The sequence below is a fragment of the Rhipicephalus microplus genome, chromosome 1 (assembly GCF_043290135.1).
Source record: "Rhipicephalus microplus isolate Deutch F79 chromosome 1, USDA_Rmic, whole genome shotgun sequence".
In the NCBI taxonomy this organism is placed as follows: Eukaryota; Metazoa; Arthropoda; class Arachnida; order Ixodida; family Ixodidae; genus Rhipicephalus; species Rhipicephalus microplus.
In genome coordinates, this window is record NC_134700.1 from 145,061,344 (window position 1) to 145,081,495 (window position 20,152).

The 20,152-nt window shown below is 42.8% G+C and overlaps 1 protein-coding gene across 2 annotated transcripts in view; it reads right to left on the minus strand.

The window, feature by feature from the left end:
* The window catches only part of LOC119177828 (neural cell adhesion molecule 2-like), a 196,620-nt gene extending 183,203 nt beyond the window's left edge, over positions 1 to 13,417 (minus strand). For both annotated transcript variants that reach the window (XM_075887458.1, XM_075887457.1), the window contains exon 1: positions 12,853 to 13,417. In XM_075887458.1, coding sequence (XP_075743573.1) covers positions 12,853 to 13,105 — 253 coding nt within the window. In that variant the 5' untranslated portion in view covers positions 13,106 to 13,417. The remainder of the gene's footprint in view (positions 1 to 12,852) is intronic.
* Positions 13,418 to 20,152: the final 6,735 nt, after the last annotated feature.

Genomic DNA, 20,152 nt, shown 5'->3' on the forward strand with positions numbered 1-20,152 from the left:
TAAGGCGGTGCACGATATTGCTTCAAGTTCATGTTTTTTTTTTCTGAGCACATGTTGCCGAAACTCATTCTAGTCGACTGCAAAAAAGGCGAAATTAAGTCGGCTCACACTCACGCTCTTCTCACCCAACCTCACAACAAAACTAGAGGTGCATTGTGGGCAGACCACATGGAGAGACGCATCCGGCATCGCAGCAGACGGAGAGGAACCCATGTTCCTCTCCAATGTTTTTTTTTCATAAATACATAATGCGTACTTTTGAACGAAAAACAAGCATGTTTGTTTTCAAGCGCTCTTGATTTTGACGCAAAAAAAGGAACATAATGACTGAGAAATGCATACCCTGATGGTTAAATTTGCCCAGGATTAATTTTACCTCTTGATTACGGCCACAATAATCAGTTACTATTATACGTACCAAAAAAAATGAAGCAAGCTTTATTTAGATATAACTTTCTTTCACTCTCTGCCAAAAAGCGCCGTGAATCTCAAGAACGTAATTCTTCTGAAGCCAATCCGAAGCATGTACTTCCCATGATTGCCATGGGAGTACAACTGCGACTGATGGAGCCCGAGTAGACACAAGTGCCATATTTTCCTTGGTATTATTGTATGAAATTCTACAATGGCTTACACTCGTAAGCCAACCAGTGTTGCAATGGCATGGGTAACGGCCTGGTAGTTATTCATTCACAATGTATATTTCGAGACGATCATCGAGAATGTGTAAAACAAGGTGAGCGATGTCCTCGGCATGGCAGAACGCCACACCAAAAAAGTATAGCTCAAACAAAACCAAGAAGCGTGCCAGCCATCTGCAAGCACTTCCTCCACATCCGGAAAGCCAGATGAAATTTTCTCAAGAAAAAATTGGCCCAGTATCTGCATGGTAGACTACAAATATCGTCGAAAGACGATAGTCTTGCGTCTTGAAAGAGTAAAGAAAACGTTAATTTGATTTTGTGTGCAAGAACATTGGTGAATGGTATTCTGGAGGCGCTGCGTTAGAGTGCCTCGAGCGTGCAGCGGAGGCGAACGAGCGCATAGAGTCACGTCACACGTGAGACATCAGCGCTATCTCGCAGCTATCTTGGAAAATGAAACGCGCGACGTGCGCGCCCGTCTTGGAGGTGATAAGGTGAAAAACGCAAGACGACGGGTAGTTGCCGCCACCGTGTCGCCTAAGCAAAGCGTAGGAAACATTTGCCTTTTCGTACAAGCGTTGCATTGTCAGTGCAGCGTGATAAACGCTACGGTCCTTAGAATTACTTATGTACGTCTCTTCTAGTAAAAAGACGTGCAGAATTTTTACGTGTTGGTATAGTGCCTCAGATATGTGCAATAATTGCTTTTAATTGACAATCGCGAAAGTATTAACTCTGAATCTTGAGTAGGCGCTGCGGAAGGGGACGGCCGTTTAAGGTATCGTTAAGGGCAGACAAACAGAGAAATGTACAAACCGACAGACAGACAGACAGACAGACAGACAGACAAACCAACATTTTTCCTCCGAAGATCCCCAAGAAAGACTATTGTCTTCAAAAAGTGATCACGTGCATGGGTGGCCCTGTAGTCTTTTCCGATAGTCAAGCAGCAGTCAGGAACTAGGCCAAATATCGCGTGTCGATCGAGGCAGCGAAAATATTGCAGGACTGAAGCACGCGATAATCGCATGTCCGCGTGTCCCGTGTTTCTCAGTAAAATACGTCGGGCGGAATAAGGCCGCACATGCTGCGGCCGCGATTATGTCTCTGGCACCATTCTCTCCTACTCTAAAGACGTCGGGCAAACGTCCACGTCAACAGAAACCCATCGCCAACACGGTGATGTTTGAACAACTCTGTCTACCACGCATGGCATACACGCTTCCGAACCAAAATATCAACAAGCACAAAGCTACACTCGGAAACCTACAATGCCATACTTGCATTTACCAGATAATCGTGAACACGAACGTTGCACTGATACCATTGCCGAAAGTGTGGCGTATTGGATACCTTAGCGCACCTTATCTGAAATATCCGTGGCAGTAAGACGCACACAGGGTGCATGCCCTCATTGAAAGAGTATAAAACGTCGGCAAAGAAATGAAGGCCTTACTGAAACGTGAGAGGCCAAGCTCACCTTGTTTTATCTTCCACAACAATAATATCTTGCCTCCTGGGCCAAGGTGAGAGCGATGACCTGAGGTCTCCGGAAACACGGGAACGACTCCCTAGCACTGCTGAAGTATATTGCAGCCGGCACACTGTTAAAAAACAACCATTTACCCTCCCTCTTTTTTGTGAGCGCCCGGCCATGTAGTGAAGTTTTCCTGGAAACGTTTCCATTACTTCTGCTATTACGTCAACAAGGCACTAAAATCGTCGGAAATATTTGTGACTTGGTTTAGTTATGCACAGAGCGTTGTCATTTTTATTATACATACGACACTCTGCGCATACGTTACTGAAGTCACAAGAGGACTGAACAGCTCACGAAAGCCTGCTGAGAAAGTTTTTTTCTCAAAGGCAACGATCAGCGCTTTCGAGCTGACAGCTTTCTGAAGTACTTCAAAGCGTGGTGTGTGCTGCATGCTGATATACGAATGCAGCCACAAGAACTCTATTATAGAGAGATATGTGGAGTCTGACGTCCCACGACCCCCATACGATTATGAGAGACGCCGTAGTGGAGGGCTCCGGAAATTTTGACCACCTGGGGTTTTTCTACGTGCACCCAAATCTGAGCACACATGCTTACAGCATTTTCGCCTCCATCGAAAATGCCGCCAACGAAACTCTAATATCTTATGTTCGTTTTGTATATTTACAAAGTTCGCTAATACTCCGTTTTGTAAGCACTCCAATGAATTCATGTTTTATTGCAAATACACGCACAACGCTTCAAACAGATTTATTCTGTGTCCATACTGTTGAATAAGATGAAAAGGTGGGCTAGTGGGTAATTCATGATGATTCAGTGAACTGGGAGCGCTGGGGTAAACACAGACACAAAGCAAAGACGAGGCACACAGCACGAGTTGTTAGTTGAGCGCTCGTGCTGTGTGCCTCCTCTTTCTTTGTGTCTGTGTTTACCCCCGCGCTTCCAGTTCGCTGAGCCATCATACTGTTGAATTTGGTGAGCACTGTTGGAGCTACTGCGTTTCCTGAAGTATTAGGTATTTTAGAAGCACATTGTTAATAATATTATTAGGGGCGAAGCTCCTTAAGGTGTGGGTCTGTCCATCCTCGGATGTATGTAGTAGTAGTAGCAGGTAACCACCATCGGCACATACCCGCTCTAGAGCGGGTATGTGCCACAGGTGTTGCGAGATTGGAGATGGCGGTACTTGGAGTGTTCACTAGATGGATGCAAGGATGAACGGACAGACAGACTAGCAGATGGACAAACGGATAGATGCACGTGCGGTGGCACGGACGGAGAGACGCACGAACGGATGGACAGACGGATGGACGAACTCACGGGCGGACGCACAGACAGACGGATGGACGCATGGATGGATGCACGGATGGTCATGCGGATGGACGGAAGCGAGAACGAACGGACAAACGGAAGCTCGGTCGGGATCACAGATGCTTCCCCTCAATAATCATATCATTCACTCCGTGGATATGCTGTGATTTTTTTACGCATGTCGCGAAGTAAAAGCGAGAAGTATGCACCTTAAACATCACCATAGGATGATTTCTTCGTGTACTTCGAGGCAACAACACAGATTAGCCGCCTGTGAAACCCTGCACTGCGTGTGTGGTGTGCAATGTCTCTGTTCTTCTCAATCTTTCCTTCACTCCCTTATTTCCCTCTCCCCACGTGTATGGGAGCAAAGTGAACGTAGTTTGTACAGTTAAACTTCCTACCTTTCCTTATATTCCTTCTCTCTTTTTCTCTCTCCGTTTATTCTGTGTTTTTTATATTTTTGCGGAATTTGTGTAATCTGAAAGAAGTAAGAAAAAAAAACCTGTCCAGTATGCCTTTCACCGTTTAGCAGCGTAATACAGTGCGCTGCCAAACTACGAAACGAAGCGGCCACGAATATGTAAAAAGTGAAAAAAAAAGTAGAAGTCCCACTTTCGAATCAAAAGTGAGAACGAAGCAACGTGGCTTTCATCACAGAGCTTCCTGAGTTCGCCTCGTGTAAACATGTTCCCTATTAAAAGACTCCTCCCTTGTAGCCAACGCAGAAAAATGAGAAATGCTGAAAAAGAGAACAAAGCATGTTCGCCAACGTTACATAGACTGAAGAATGCTTGCGCTTCCAGCGGCAAACTTTTTCCATGGTGTAGACATAAACTTGTTTGCCTGGATTCCCCTGTCGCCGATACCAGCTCCAGCTATGAAACAGCGTGTTACATACCTCATATTTCAAAGCATATAGTGCCGCCCTGCACTTCAGTTCCAAAAAAATGGGCATGTTTGCTATGTTTGGAAGCACTTTTGGTGGCTATCGCTTCTTCGGTATACCTATTCCAGTTTTCTGTAGAGCCTTTTATCGTCCTCTAGCTCTACAAACACGATGAACGCGTACCTTCTTCCCGAATATAGCATGTTTGGTCTCAAAAAAAAAAAGAAGGTGCTCCAGCAATGTGAAAAAAGTTATCGTTTTAAACTCTATGAGAGATGATAACCAGTGTTCATAAACTGCAGTCTGCGTCGTTAGCTTTTGGCTCAATATTTATTTTACTGTTTGTTTTTAGAAAAAGGTGTTTCTGTCAATTTAGCACTGGAAATTTTTGTTTACTTCGAGCGAACCTGCGCAGCCAGCCTTTTTTTGTTTGTTTGGTACGTAAGGGTGCTTAGAGGTGCAGTATAGAGTAATAATGAATGTCGTGTTTCATACATAAGAGCCAGGGCTAGTGGGAGCTGTAGTAAAGCATTGGACCTCTACTTTCTCACTATACTTGGCATTTTGACGTGGCTTTTCAAAATTAAAACTGTTCTAAAAGTTTCTTGTACATCATTATTATTATCATCATCTTTACAAACTGTACGCGCGGTTGCTGTAGACTAAACGCAGACTATTGAAGATTTGGGTCTCTGTTTTGATATGTTTTCGTTTCAGTTACAGTTATGAGAAAATTAGTTACTACCAGAGCTCTACAGCGCGAAATTGCTTCGGCCCACTGCATACGCCAAACATGCACCTAACATAAACTGTTCAAGTCCAACGACCCTGCTTGGTGTAGCATCAAACATACGCAAATTGCACATGCCGTAACCCATTCATCAAAATCTGCCCAAATACTTTGTGAATTGCACTAAAGCATGAACGAACAATATACACTATATTGATAAACACTATAGATAACCTTCATATCAAGGTCAAACGCAACAGTGATTTGCTATAGCATAATCTATAGTACAAGATTTTCGCACAATTATTTTGCCTCTGCACTTGCATTGTGTATTTATTTGTTAGAGCACAAGAGTGTGATGTTTGCATTCAAAACACTACTTTGCGACATAACCATGAGGATAGCTGCACAATAAATTACTATTCATTTAATTTTGTGGTGGTTGAGGAAGAGGAAGTTTGATCTTTTATGCGTGCCCGTGCACGTGCTTGTATGTGCGCACGAAAGTACGGATATGATTATTGTAAAAATTTCAAGCCGGTGGTGGTAAAGTACTGACCACGCAAGTTGTCATGTGAAAGTATATAGTTAGCTAGGCAGAAGTATATGCAATAAGCCAGAACAACTAGTGTTGCTTACCACAAGCAACAGTGAGCAACAAAAAAAAAACATTCGTTTGATTACGATATCGTATTCTGCGCTGGCGACATTTTCGAACTGGCTAGGCTTAGCTGAGGCACCCTGTAAAGCCACTACGACACATGCTACGTGAAAATGCACCAAAACTAGATACTGCAAGAACATAGCCGCACCTATTTTAGCGCTATTAAAATATTCAATTATGATTATGGCTTTAAAACTTGAGTGCACTTCTAGAAACATTATCATGGTGGCAGTCTGTGGGCCGAAGCACGTTTGTTAGAAATAGCTCACTCGTAAGAGCTACAGATACAATGCTCACTGTATCGGCGTTTCGAATATTGTCGACATAAAAAATAAAGAATCAACACTTCTTATGAAACGGCAAGCTTTACCGTTCGCTGCTGCAGTAAGGATTAGTACTTGAACTTACGAAGCGAGTAAAGATATCCGACTCACTCGATTACAAACGGGCACAACATTTTGTAATTGGAAAACAGTTCTCGACAAACGACGCTCACGTACATTGCTGTATTTTCATGTTTCACCTCCATTTAAAATTTCTCGTTACACTTCTGAAGTTGCTTTTCGCAATGATACCATGGCCACTCGATCAAACCACTGGGGAACCGAATTATAAGAATACCGCACCGTCGAGCACGCTCGTAGCTTTAGCAGCAAACTTTACAAAGGCTGCCGCACTACCCGCATCCTGCCACACTACCCGGTACAGTAGCCCTAGTAGTTCGAGATCTCTGGCTTTTTGTTCGTGCTGCCTCACTTCATTTTCCTAGTGCGCAAAAAACTCTTAAGTATTAGAAAAAGAACTTGAAGAACTACTATGAAGTCGATATTGATATTTTGGTGGCCGCGAAGCTTTTAGCCGGAGCATTACGCGTGTAAGTATAACATCGTGCTGTTGCCTATCCACTGGAAGAAACAAAACCAATTAGGCAAAATATAAGGCAAGTATAATCATGACATACACGCTTTTGAAGTATGCAGAATACTGGGATGTGGACGGGTTCTCTAAAGCAGTATTAAAAATAAATATCTTTATTTATACGGGAAACAAACGATCAACTCTTACATCAGCCAATTTTATCTGCGGCTGCGAAGCTGAATAATGTCAGATTAACAAAATTAGCTTATATTAAACACCTCCTCAATTCAATTTTTATTCGGGGGGAGAGGGGGCATTTGTAAAAATCTCAGTTTATCTATCTATCTATCTATCTATCTATCTATCTATCTATCTATCTATCTATCTATCTATCTATCTATCTATCTATCTATCTATCTATCTATCTATCTATCTATCTATCTATCTATCTATCTATCTATCTATCTATCTATCTATCTATCTATCTATCTATCTATCTGTCTGCCTTTTTATCAATCTATCTATCTATCTATCTATCTATCTATCTATCTATCTGTCTATCTATCTATCTATCTATCTGTTGTCTGTCTGTCTGTCTGTCTGTCTGTCTGTCTGTCTAACACTATTCACGTACGTTTGGCCTCTCTTGTGGTCTTCTCATCACTTTGCTGTATACCAAATGGACAGAAGAGAATAGGAATGATTAACCAACCAAACAACTTGACCAACCGAAATGGTTAAGACTAAAAAAGTATACATACCTGTAACGTACGCCACGAAACCCCTTGTCACTGACAATTTTGGCCCATATCCGCATAACATGACTCATGAATCGCGGGGATGTGCCACACATGATACGCATTCTGTATCAACTCAGAAACTGCGAGAACAAGCTTTTGAAATGGTCCGGCAATAGCATTTAGAAGTCATGCCGAAGAAAGTTTGGTGCCTGCGTAGATGATATTTTCTGAGAACTAAAAATCCCGCCTCACGTGAAGAAGAAAATGAACGCAATTCTATTGTTCTCAAATCCATGCATCTTACTTACGTCCCAGTACATAGTTATGCTACACATCCACGTCTGTGGTTCAAAGTACTCGACTAAAACACGCTGTACAGGCGTCAGTATGTATTAATATTACCTGGGCTTTAACATCCTGAAACCACCATATGATTATGATAGATGCTTAGTGGATGGCTTCGGAAATTCCGACCACCTAAGGTTCTTTGACGCGCACCCAAATTTGAGCACAGAGGCCTACACAATTTACGCATTCATCGAGGATGCAGCCGTGGCCACCAGGATGCGATCCCGCGCCGTGCGTGTCAGTAGCCGAGTGCCTTAGCCACTAGACCCCCGCGGCGGGGCTGACGTTAATGTCGGGGCAACATCGTTTGAGTTGCAGTGTAAGCTATGCGCTTTCATATATATGCAATACTCATTACATATGTACTAATATATTATGAATAAAACAACCAAATTTTTGTCCAGTTCTCAAACAGACAAGGAATCATCGAACGAGCTCCCCTCCCATTAGAAGGGCTCGCAGCTGCGCACTGACAGTTAAATTTACATACAAACTAAAAAAAAGATAAAAAAGTGTACACGATTCGCGAAGCAGTAGTCAGGATTCGCCTAATTCATGAGGAACACTCCGATGACGCTGCTCATAATATACACGCCTTTGTAATGTAATGTTTCTTTTGTTTCGACGAAATTGACTTCGGTGCTCAAGCGCAAGTATGGACATTATGTAAAAACATAATCATGAGATCATCACGCTCCAGTGTAGTTGACGTGCTTGGGAAGGCAAAGATGTACACACAACTACACAAGGTATGCTCACATGGCGATATTTCTCGTAAAGCTTGGTTCAGAAGAAAAAAAAGTGCATTGACAGGTGATCACTGCCTCCTTGGGTTAACGTGGACTTCAAAAATATGGGGGATCTGCCACATTTTTTAGCAATCAATAATAAGAGGTACTTTATAAACAAGCAGCCTTTAAAAAGAAGATACTGGCGTGAAAATTACACCCCAAAGATGGAACCAGATGTCCGTCGCCTTACCACGAACCATTTAGAAATTCGGCTGACATTGAAGTAAATATCGCAGTTTTCTCAAACACTATGCGAGTTAAGGTGAGCTAGTTCTACTTGGACAAGTACAAATACACAACGTGTGTCAGTATTATTTCTTTCCTTGTGAAGTCATTTGAATGTCGTAGGATTTTTTTTTCTACAAATTATCAATACTCAGCTTGATTACTCTCGTGAGGAACAACAATATCTTGCATTATGATAACATTGCAAGGAGAGGCGCGCTCAATATGACATGCAGCGTGACGCGCGTGGCTTACATCGCGCATGACTTCCCCTAGCCCGTATTTATATTACTTAGCGCTATTCGTTGTCTTCCTTACGATTTTAAATAAACAAAGTGTTATTTATTTGTTGAAGTGAAAACAGGTTGAAGCAATGCACAACCTTTGAACTCGTGATGCAACGCGCTTTCGTGGTTCTAATCATACTGAGCGTCCGTGCACGTTACCAGTTCAAAAACACATTATCTAAAACTGCGCTTCACAAGAGAAATGTTTTTTTAGGTTAAAAATGTACAAATTTTACCATGACATTTTCTGCTGAAGCATTCGCGAAATGATTCAATACGTCAACTTTCGGAAAAAAAAGAACAACCTTCACCTTAGATTGAAAGTTGAAGAGTAAAAATTGATGCTTTTCTACACAGGCTGCTTTTCGAAATGGAACGAGTTCAAGTAGGTTATGGAATATTTCATGGAATATTTTTTTTGGCGCTAACCACACTGATGAGATTTCAATTGCACACCGGCACATGACGTGCGGGTATTTACGTCCCGGGTGCCATCAAGATTACGTATGATTTTGTCAGAATCCCACAAACGCGACTATCTCGGTCTTACAGCTTCAACAAAATGGATTTCTGCATAGAAACAACCTACGCACGAACGGTTGTTCCTGGAATGCTTGCGAAAAGGAAATCACAAGGTTTTTTTCGCTCCATTTATTTGCAAGTCTTACCAGGTTTTTGTCTTTCCTTTTCCCTCGAAAACAGTTTCCCTGAAAAATGAGAAATAAAACTAATCATTCTTTCCCACAGGAATCGTCATTTTCTACGCCAGTCTCGTTGTAGGCATTACCTTCATCCCGCTAAGAATAACCTGTTCTCGTTGCAGTACTTTTTGCCCTTACTCGGTTAGCAAAAAATTTCTGTTCCACTCTTTGTTGTAAATAAGCGCCCTCTCTATGCGTGAGAGCAGCAGCTGCTTGCAGACGCCTCGCATCTTTATTTCGGCATTTTTCCTTCGCGTGATCTTCTCAGAACCACAAAAAGGTTTATCTTAATTCTAGAAGCTTCTGGCTAGTGGCTTATGATTCCGCCACATATTAAGGTTTATTTTTTTATGTGCCTAGAACTTTATATCTAGACACGCTAACGGGTCCTGGTTCCCAAAATTCAAAATCTAATGCGCGAGAAAGCTCGGTTATATGCTTTTTTTCATTTTTAAAGAGGTTGTACGGGTCAGTCTCAGAAAAAACAACACCACCTTAATATTGTATAGTAAAATCTCTCAACATATTGACACAACCTTGTTAAAAATATTGTTACGGAGAAGTTTTCTTTGCCGACAGCGGGTCTTGCTAACGCTGTACAGAGCGCACAGTCATGCAAGCCAACAGGGAAGCTCGAGAGTACAACCCACAACAAGCACGTTGTCGTCTTCCTCACTTTTGAATGTCATTTCATTGGTTGTTCCGGAACGACAGTTCCATACACATATACCAATATTACCGCAATAGTATAACGTAAGTAAATATATAATAATATTGAACAGGGTTGTTCTAAGTTAGTAGCTTGTGTCATCTTTTATATAATTTCTTTTTCTTTCAAGGTTTGGGATCTTTCAGGTGTGTATAGTTCCCTGATCCTAGAAAAAAACAAAAGCCATGTCTGACGCATAAAGCAGTTTTCATGCCAGAGATGGTGCAGGCTGGGACTATCACGGATTTCGCATTTTGACGAAAAATTGCTTGACGTGACTTGCTGCCTTGCTTAGTTCCGAACATTTGTGTAATGTTGATTGCTTATTTCCGACAGATGTGTTATTTTGATCGAAAGAGGAAATTATAAAAAAAAGAATAGAGCGTCAATTACAGCGTAGTATTTCAATTTCTTACGGATGCAGAAAATGAGTTCCACAGTTCGAACCAAACAGCATTTCGCACGCCTTTTGCTGCGAAAAGTTTTAACAGTCTGATTTTAAATGTTTATCGGTAAGTCGCTGAGCAGTATCAATTCATGTACGTAAGAAAGAAATCCGCATATCCTACGCACCTTGGGAATTGACGTTATGCGAAGGAAGCGCCCTGAAGGTGACCAAGTTGTAATTTTTTTTTGAGCGACACGCTGATAAATGCCGCTAATGGTATACACGAATGTTACACGCAGAGACGATTGTTGAACTGTTGCGTATGTTTATTAAACCAGTTGTTTGCACTTGCGCAACAGTGCGAACAAGAACATGAGTCTTTTGAACACAAAGAGCTATAAGCTGCTTTGAAGTGCTAGTGCTTGCGAGGTTCCCCCGGTCACACAGAACGGGTTGGGAGTCCCCCAGGCGGAGTACGCCTCACCACAGGGCGCCGGGTCACCCTCCCGAAGCCCACCTGTCCCCCATTTGTAAACCGGCGGGTGGCCGCCTGACACAGGGGATCGATCCCGGTACTTCCCGTAGCTGAATTGGACGCGTACGTGCAATGCCACAGCTATGGTGTGCTTGTAAGGTTGCAAAGTAGTTCATAGACCTAGCTTGGCTCTGTGGCAGAATGCTGGGAAACGTTTCGTGCTCCGACTCTTACATTTATACTGTGCATTCATCATATTGACGCTACCGATGTCGGCTATTTCTTAACGCTCAGGCGTTAAAATTGCCCGTTTGTGTTCTCGTCGTTCCTGGGTAGATACTAAGTTCCAATCACCTGTGGCACATTACCCGCATTCCAGCGGCACATACCCGCTCACGGGTTGCTGCCATTGTCTGGCGCGATGAGTGTGACGACAACGCGACGCGATCCTCACCATATTCATGTCATGACCAGCAAGTCATATTCAAAAAGCCATCTTACCCACCCATATTATATTAGGTTCACCCCAAGTTTTACGAGAGCACCTAGACAAAGGTGACTGGATAGGTAGATAGATAGATAGATAGATAGATAGATAGATAGATAGATAGATAGATAGATAGATAGATAAATAGATGATACCAAGCTTGTTTGCAGTACTCAAATAAATGCTTCGCGTTTAAATCTACAGGCACCGTGTGTCATCGAATCATAATCGTAGTTATTAGATTAACAGAAAAATGTTTTAGCTACTTCGTGCGAAATAAACAAGCACGCGGACAGGCAGCCTTTGCTCGTCTCAGGTAAAGTGGCTTAAAGATCAATTCATTCCATCTAGCCCGTTCAGCAGTTTTGAATAAGATGGCGCTTATTCAAGCTCTACCCTTATGCGTCAAATAAGGACTCAACATAATTTTTGAATCAAGAATGGACGAAAACCTACCTTCTAACCATCTGAGGCGCGTTTTACGTAATTGCATAGCCAACATGTTTTTTTTTTTCACGGTTCTTTTGCATTATGACTAAGCTAGAGGAAAATACATCGTGGTTTAGAAAAAAAATGAACCTCCTGCGTATGAATTTTGACGGCTATATTATGTGCGAAAAGCCGTATTATATGGCCATTTACATGGGATACATGGAGAGTAAAACTTTTTTTGCTTAAATGAATAAAAGCGCCACTATATTTTATGGCTCAAAATGAATCATGCAAGAAACAGAAGGACCTATGGATAAGTATATAATTAGTTGCGATGCAAATAAGAATAATTCTTTGATATGCATTACTTTGTTCGAATAGAACAGCAAGTGCTTCAAAATGGTGTTTTGTAAGTTTAACGCATCTGCCAATAAGTGCTCGTAGGTCATACACGAAATATTAAACGGGAGATTTTAGTGACGTCATCACAGGGAGAATGATGTAGCACATATCCCCGAAGAGTCATCTGGACAGACTGCGTTCTTTCTTCCTACGCGAGGTGTCACCACCAACATTTATTGACTGCTTGGTAGCCCAGAATACTAGCGCGTCACAGAAAAGGGGGATACGAATAGGTACCTATCCACTCACAAGCACACCCAGTGTTCTTACCTCTCGAATGCAACGATGACACTCCAGGTGTATACGAGAGCACCACCAGCACAGTGAGGGTGGCAGTCGCGGTGGTTCTCGTTATCCATAGCGAACGACGCCGGCGACACTTGTCCGTTGTGCGCCCACTCACTGTTGTCGCTGAGATGCGCAGATATCCACCGGGCGCGTTCACACTGCGCGCCGCTGATGACAGCGTTCTCACCAAGCGCTGCGCAGACAACGGGTCCACGCCCTCCTCTGCCGGCCCCATTCAGGCCCGATGTCTCAGTCTAGCCACCTTTTCGGTACTCCTTGCGTCAGCACATCACCTATCAAGAAAGAGTTACGAAAACATCTACGTGCTCTATTGTTTCCGAATCGTCGCCTGGTGAGGCGTATTAAAACATGCCGAATTTTTTTTCTGCTCTTCTTTGGGTTTCCTTCCTACGGGCACTATGTGTGTGCAGCCCTTGGTTTTGTTTTTTTTTACACTTCTGGCACACGTTTTCCGCTACGCGCCTTGCCGTTCCGACCTTCCATCAGTGTCATTGGGTGTCCAGCGCATGCTTAAACTAGCATGAATGTTTAAGGATTCTGATGTATATACGGAATTATGAAAATCCCAGTGGAAATTCACAGTGCTAAATGCGGTTTCTCAGCTTCGAAAAAAAGAAAAAAATATAATTTTCAGGGCATCAAGAACTTTCACAGTCAGCTAGATTAGATGAAACCGTCCAGCGAAACCACACACTGCAATCCTTATTTGCCTGGAGAGAGCACTTGGCAGTTCACGGACTGAATTGTTCACGATCCGATGACAGCAGCTTTGTTCGTGCTAAAAACACATGTACAAGTGCACGCACAAGAAACAAAGTAATCAGCACTGGTTCCCAGCGAATGTCTGTCAAGCCGGAGAAAGTTGCGTGCAGAACCTGCGCAACCTCCCACGGACGACACACACACACTTCACTGCTTAAGCGGCGACGTGCCTGTGAGACGAAAGCGGTGACACACTCCTTTCCTGCCGGGAGAATTGAGCTCCGAGGAAGCGCGCGAGCAGCCAACAAAATGAAAAAAGAAGATGCGTCGAGAAGCGGCGGCTTCTGCGGATTTCTCTTCTTCGCACGTCGTGAAAATATTCCCGCCGCACGGGACTCCAGTCCGGGAACACTGAGCTGGGTTCTCGGGGGCGCGTTCGCTGGGAGCCGACGGCCGCGCTGTGCGTTCCCATCGACTCCTGGGAGGCACGAATCGATATACACGTGGTATAGCGCTGCCATCTGTCGCCCAAATGAAGGACTTGGCTGTTAAGAATGCTGGGCATGGTGTCGTTAGAGAAAAAGGCTGATAGCCTCGATGCAAAATAGATAGAAACCGTCAAAATATTTAGCTCGTGGTCATGATTGGACTTTTCATGATACTGACGCTGATGTCTACGAACAAGTGACCTAAAGCACGAATGGTAAAATGTTCTGAATTTCAGCGAAACATGCATTCACCTAGATATTTTAAAGATTTGTCCTAGTGATTCTGAGGTTAATCGAAAAGAGCGACGATAAGGCACTACGACAGAACGTATACCCTGTAATCTTTGTCGCATGTCAGGCGTTAGCGTTAACATTGAGTCGTAGCTTGAATTTGGGATGTAGAGCAAGGGAACTGACAAAGCTGGGATAGTATGAGAGATGACATTGCAAGACACACTGTAAGAGCTGGGTAATTTGCTGAACAACGTTACTTTAAAGAGCAAAAGATCATGCCCTAAAGGCCAAGAGGAATATTCATCGACAAGACAACTGCACCTGGTGCAAATATCAAGTAGTGGCACCATTTCTTCCCTTAGTGGTTTTCACCCTGAGCGTAATCTCCCCACAGTGTGTCATGTGCTCATGGTGCTTCACTGCTTCAGTGAACGTCGGAGGATCAAATCGCCGCGACTGCAGCCGCATTTTGATGGAGAGAAAATGTAAAGAGCCGTGTACATTGTTTAGGTGCTCGTTAAACAACACCAGGAGGTCTAAATGCCATAAGATTTATTTTACGGTAGCCTTCGTAATTACGTGTTGGATTTGAGAGGTTACATTCGAACACATATATTGATTCTTTGACTGGCCTATCAAAGAAAGCCAGGTCAATAAAATCTGCAACGCCCTTCCCCCCCCTTTCCGCACCCTGCTTAACCGCCCTTATTCCTACCGAGAACCTTGCCAGCCGGTACAAGGAAGAATGCCGAAAAACACACTACTGCTGCGGACTCCGCTTTGCCTACATTGGCGAAGCCGCATCAAAATGAAACGGTGGCAACCAGTCCAATCCTCAACACTAGACAAGATGAGGACATAACCCACACACATTTGCCTGCGCCGCCAATGTCGCATTCATAATTAGTTCACAGAGTATATCAGCAAAGCTGAACTATAAATCTCAAACTTACAAGCCGACGGAAAAATGAAAATCAAAGATCAATATACAGTGTTGCTTATTAGCTGATCGCATTCACGTGTTCAAAGGTAAGTTCAAATCAGCAAACAGGTAGTATGCACAACAGGTACTGCATGATTTTAGGCGCCTACTTACAAAGCTACAGCAGGCATCACGATGCGTCCTCTACCACCAATTACTAATGAAGGCGGACATGTGCTATTTTCCAGTGTAATTTGATACACCAGAAACATTGTATCGAAAAAAGCCCTCACTATCACAATACCAACGTTTTTTTTTTTTACTGCGAAGCATTTCTTAGCGAAATTCGGCGACTTTGAGCGTATTTATCTATTTAGCCGCCTACGACTTTTAGCTCTCCTGGCCGTTTCGATAATGGTATCAATACCAAACTTGGTTTGGCATAAATGACTGTATGAAGAACATGTTTGAAGTCATTACATGAAAATCATAAGTATGTCATGAATGTCATGATTTACATTTCAAGGTTCTGCAGCTCTCGCGGTGGTTTCGTTTACATGGCATGCTGCAAAACTGGTATGGTATGGCGTGATTACATGACGAACACAAGCGACAGACCCTAACATAAAAATCATGACATGCGTGTCATGTAACAACATGACTACATGCCACACTAATGATGCGCTCGCGGCCGTTTCGCTAGCTTCACATATGCCAAATTTGGTATTACGTAATGTCAATGTGTGACGAAGGTGTGTGACTGGTGCAAACATGATAATCTTGAGATGCGTGTCATGTGAGAACAAGACTACATGCCACACTCAAAACGCCAATGCATTTCGACGTGACGCAGTGCGCGTGCTCGCCGGCGTTTATTTTGTTGCGTCACGCCGGCGTTGCCACGCCAGGCTCTGGTCCTACCATATACTAGCAGGCGCACGCCACGCTGCATCGCTTCGACGCATTCGTGTTCTAGCGAATCCGGCATCCCTCCGTCACGAAAAGAAGGAGACGCAGTGTTGTCTGGGTAACGCATCGGCACGAAATGCAGCATGTCGCATTTCTCTCCGGTTGCCGTCGGGCCACCCCGACGAACGATGGTCGCGCCTGGCGTCATACTATAGAGTGCTCGCGTCTCGCTAACGTTGCGTTGCTGTGCCCTGCTTGCGCGCGTGTCAACGCTACATTGGAGTATATTGGGCTCTTCATGATTCGCTCGCGGTCCTTTTGCTAGCTCCACATATACCAAATATGGTGTTAAGCGGCGTTAATGGGTGACGATATATATATCACTGATGAAAACATGATAACCCTCACAAGCGTGTCATGCAAGAACATGACAACATACCATGCTAATAGCGTGTTCACAGCCGTTTGGCTAGCTCCACATATACTGATTTTAGTATGACGTGACGGGAACAGATGACGAAGGAAAACGACACACTCAAACATAATAATCTTGACACGGAAGTCATGTACGGCATCATTTGCCTCCACCTCATAACGTCGTGCTTATTTTAAAGTGACATATCAACATTTCTCATTCGTGCTTCGCATATCATCGATTCCCAATGTACGTGTGATATGTCTATTTTTTTTTTCGACGCGCATAGAACGTAGCCTTGCTCTTTAGTACAACGCTGATTCTCGCATGCTCATCATGTCTTTCTCTCTTATCAAGGGATCAAATCCCGGTTTCGGTGGCTCCATACTCGATGAAGGCGAAAATGCTGTAGGACCGTGTGCTCAAATGCTGGTGGAGGTTAAAGAACCCCAGGTGGTGAAAATTTCCGGAGCCCTCCACAATGGCGTCCCTCATAAATATATGGTTGCGTTGAGTACATTAAACACCACATATAAATGATTCAATCGATTCCTCATTTTATTTCCCCCAGTTAAAGAGCAAGCCCGACGCGTCTTTTTGCAATTTCTCTTCTTTTTCTTCTTCAATTTGCTCAATAAGAGGCATCCGGCAAGATTCTTGATTGACTGGAAGAAATACAGGTTTGGCTGCATCAGTCCAAAGTATAAGGACATTTGTTTAGAGTGGATGAAGCCAGTGGCATTTTCTTAGTTTGTATATATGTCATGCTGCTGAGCTTGAGGATCATTGACTCGTATTCATTTTCTGGCCATGGCCGACGCGTTTGCTCTAACGCAGAACACACGTGTTCTTACATTTATGTAAACGTTTACTAAAACTACATGATCACAATCGATATGAAGGTTCCCTCGGTGGTGCGCTAAATAACCGTTATTTATGGCCCGAAAAATCCGCCAATACAGTAAACTTAGCCGGATAACTCAGAACTTTTTGTTTCAAAAGATGAAGCTAATAGTTAGGTGAGCCTTGATTGAGAGAAATGTGATGATGCTATAGGTTAGCTTTGGCTGCAATGAATACAAGTCCTCACCAACGCTATACAAAGAAAAATGGGAGAAAAACAGAAAATGCATGGCAAACTTAGTGACATTGTATATGTTCTGCTCTCATATCTGTTTTCTATTTCACCGGAAGCAATTGCTATTTACAACTACTTTACTGTGGTTCTATAGAGAATATTTGTTGCTACCTTATTAAAAATGGACTTTGTCCTTGAACCTATTTTTCTCGTTTCAATAACTTTTTATTCTCCTACACAAATTTTCCATTCTTAGAGCCAAGCTCAAGTAGCTGAATACTGCCCGCTTCTTTCAACATGACGTTGCAGTATTAGCTATGCTTTGTGACCTTTCCTGTATCGTTATTGTGAAGTGTCAAACGCGCAACTTTTTCGTTTTCTTGATAGCGTTTCTTATCGCAAGGGATTTACCAAACTGAATTACTCCCGCCACCAACACAACGCACGTAGTGTTCGAAGAGTGTGGCGATAGTTTCTCGCAAAGTCTGAATGTTCTTATACTTTGCTTCATGGTCAGTGTCGGCTTTTTGCCTTGTTCCAGAGGAGGTTTTATTCTTACAAGTGTTACGCTTTCCTAGCGCTTGACAAATGGTAGAAAACTTTAAGGCGAACTAATTTTATGTAAAGTCTCGTAAAAACCCCAAATAATTTTTCTGTTGAAGAACAGGCAAAATCATCAATGTTGTACAACCCATCCGTTTGCTCTGTAGAACTGGCAAATTACGCCATTTGAAAGACTGCTTATTCATTTTTCCCTCAGGAAATTCAAGGATAGTAAAGCGGAAATTATCTATACCACATATTAATTAACATACATTCGTTGCAGTATATACGGATAATTTGAACATCGTTGTCAATCAAGCTAACGTACGTTGTTGGGATCCAGTAGCTTATTCTAGTACGTTACTTATATTTTCAGAAAGATGAGATCAATACCAATCTGTAAAGCCAGCCAATCATCACCCTCGCAACAGCTTTAATATCATATTCATCTTTCCAGGATACATCACTTCAGATATTTTGCTCAGTGACTGTGGGAGTCAGCAGTTATACGGTTGTGGTATGCATTGCCTTGTTCAAGAGCTTTTTTTTGCATCCCTATTTTCCAAACGTGCTGAAGCGCCGCCATCTTGAGCCGATAACGTTACAGATTAGAATCCGTATCAAATTAACAAACAGTGCTACGATGAACTCACACGCACGGAATCTCTTTGCCGGCACATTCAACGTTTCATGGCCACGTGACATAGAAAATCTACAAAACAAACGCTTTTCACTTCAAAACTACGGCGCCCATGATTCAGAAAGACAATCGTGTATACGATATTCGCCAACATTACAGCAGCTGAATAACAGTGCGCTTCATCCATGTACCCGAAGAGAAGCGCATCTCAGGCCGCATTTAAATGGCTATGCGGAAGCACCACTTTTGAAAACGGTGCATTCAGGGCATGAGCGTACCTATGAAGCTGGAATTATCCAGAGGATCACCCAAGCAGAAAATGCTTTAGCGAAGCGAACAAAATGAGAGTGGCCATAAAAGTTGCGCGATTACGTCAGTTCAAAGTGGACAAACAACACAAGTGGTGTAGCGAAGCTCTTCAGTCATTCTGCAATCACGCAGACACAAGGCGAATACGTAAGCTAGTAAATTTCATTGCCATGTCTGAAGGACCCCAGTAAAGGTCGTGTTTTTGAAGGGTAGATCCGAAAATAGGTGTTAGACACTTTAAGCGTATTGTGCGTAAGGACGCAGCTATTAAATACCAAAGTATTCTTAGTTAGGAGCCAGTGGTGATGTGATGTGGAAGAATGTTTTGTTGTCCTTGGGCTCTGCGTACAACAATGAAGCGAAAAATGTTGTGAGGGAGCCCTTACTATAGCCCGGTTTATTAGACCATCTCCTATTAAGAGGACCATAAAATCAATATCGAGAGGTTCCACCCAAGACTATAGAATAGACGCAATACCAGCGATACTTTTGTAAATTTATGGTGAAAAATATATATGTTAATGCCTGAATAATTTTTTTATCACGTACCCACACAAACAAATCCTCGGACACAAGATCTTGCTTACTCTAGTGCAACTTTGACCAAGTAGTACACGAGGACATACTTGAAGGCTTGTAAGTTTCGAGTATATCGCATTTGTAATTTGTGCGCCCTCTTTTAGCACACTACCCGTGAGGTGTCCTATTGCTATGTTTACTACGGCACTGCTACCACTCGTACTTTTTATTCCACATTTGTGTTTTTATGGGGATGTAAACTAGTCCAGCTTTTCAAACAGAGGTTTTCTTGCACTTCTGTTTTTCTGTATGACACTTTGAAAAATTGATTTCGTTCTATTTCTTTTGATTAGATGAGCCAATGACAGCAAGTATGAGACTGTACAGAAAGAATTTGGATACATATATTCAAACAGTATCAAGATTTTAAGACGTCTCAGATGAAAATGGGACTAAGAGCGCTGGCTGTTCTGCTTTTTTGTAGTCGTTAAATTCTGGCAAC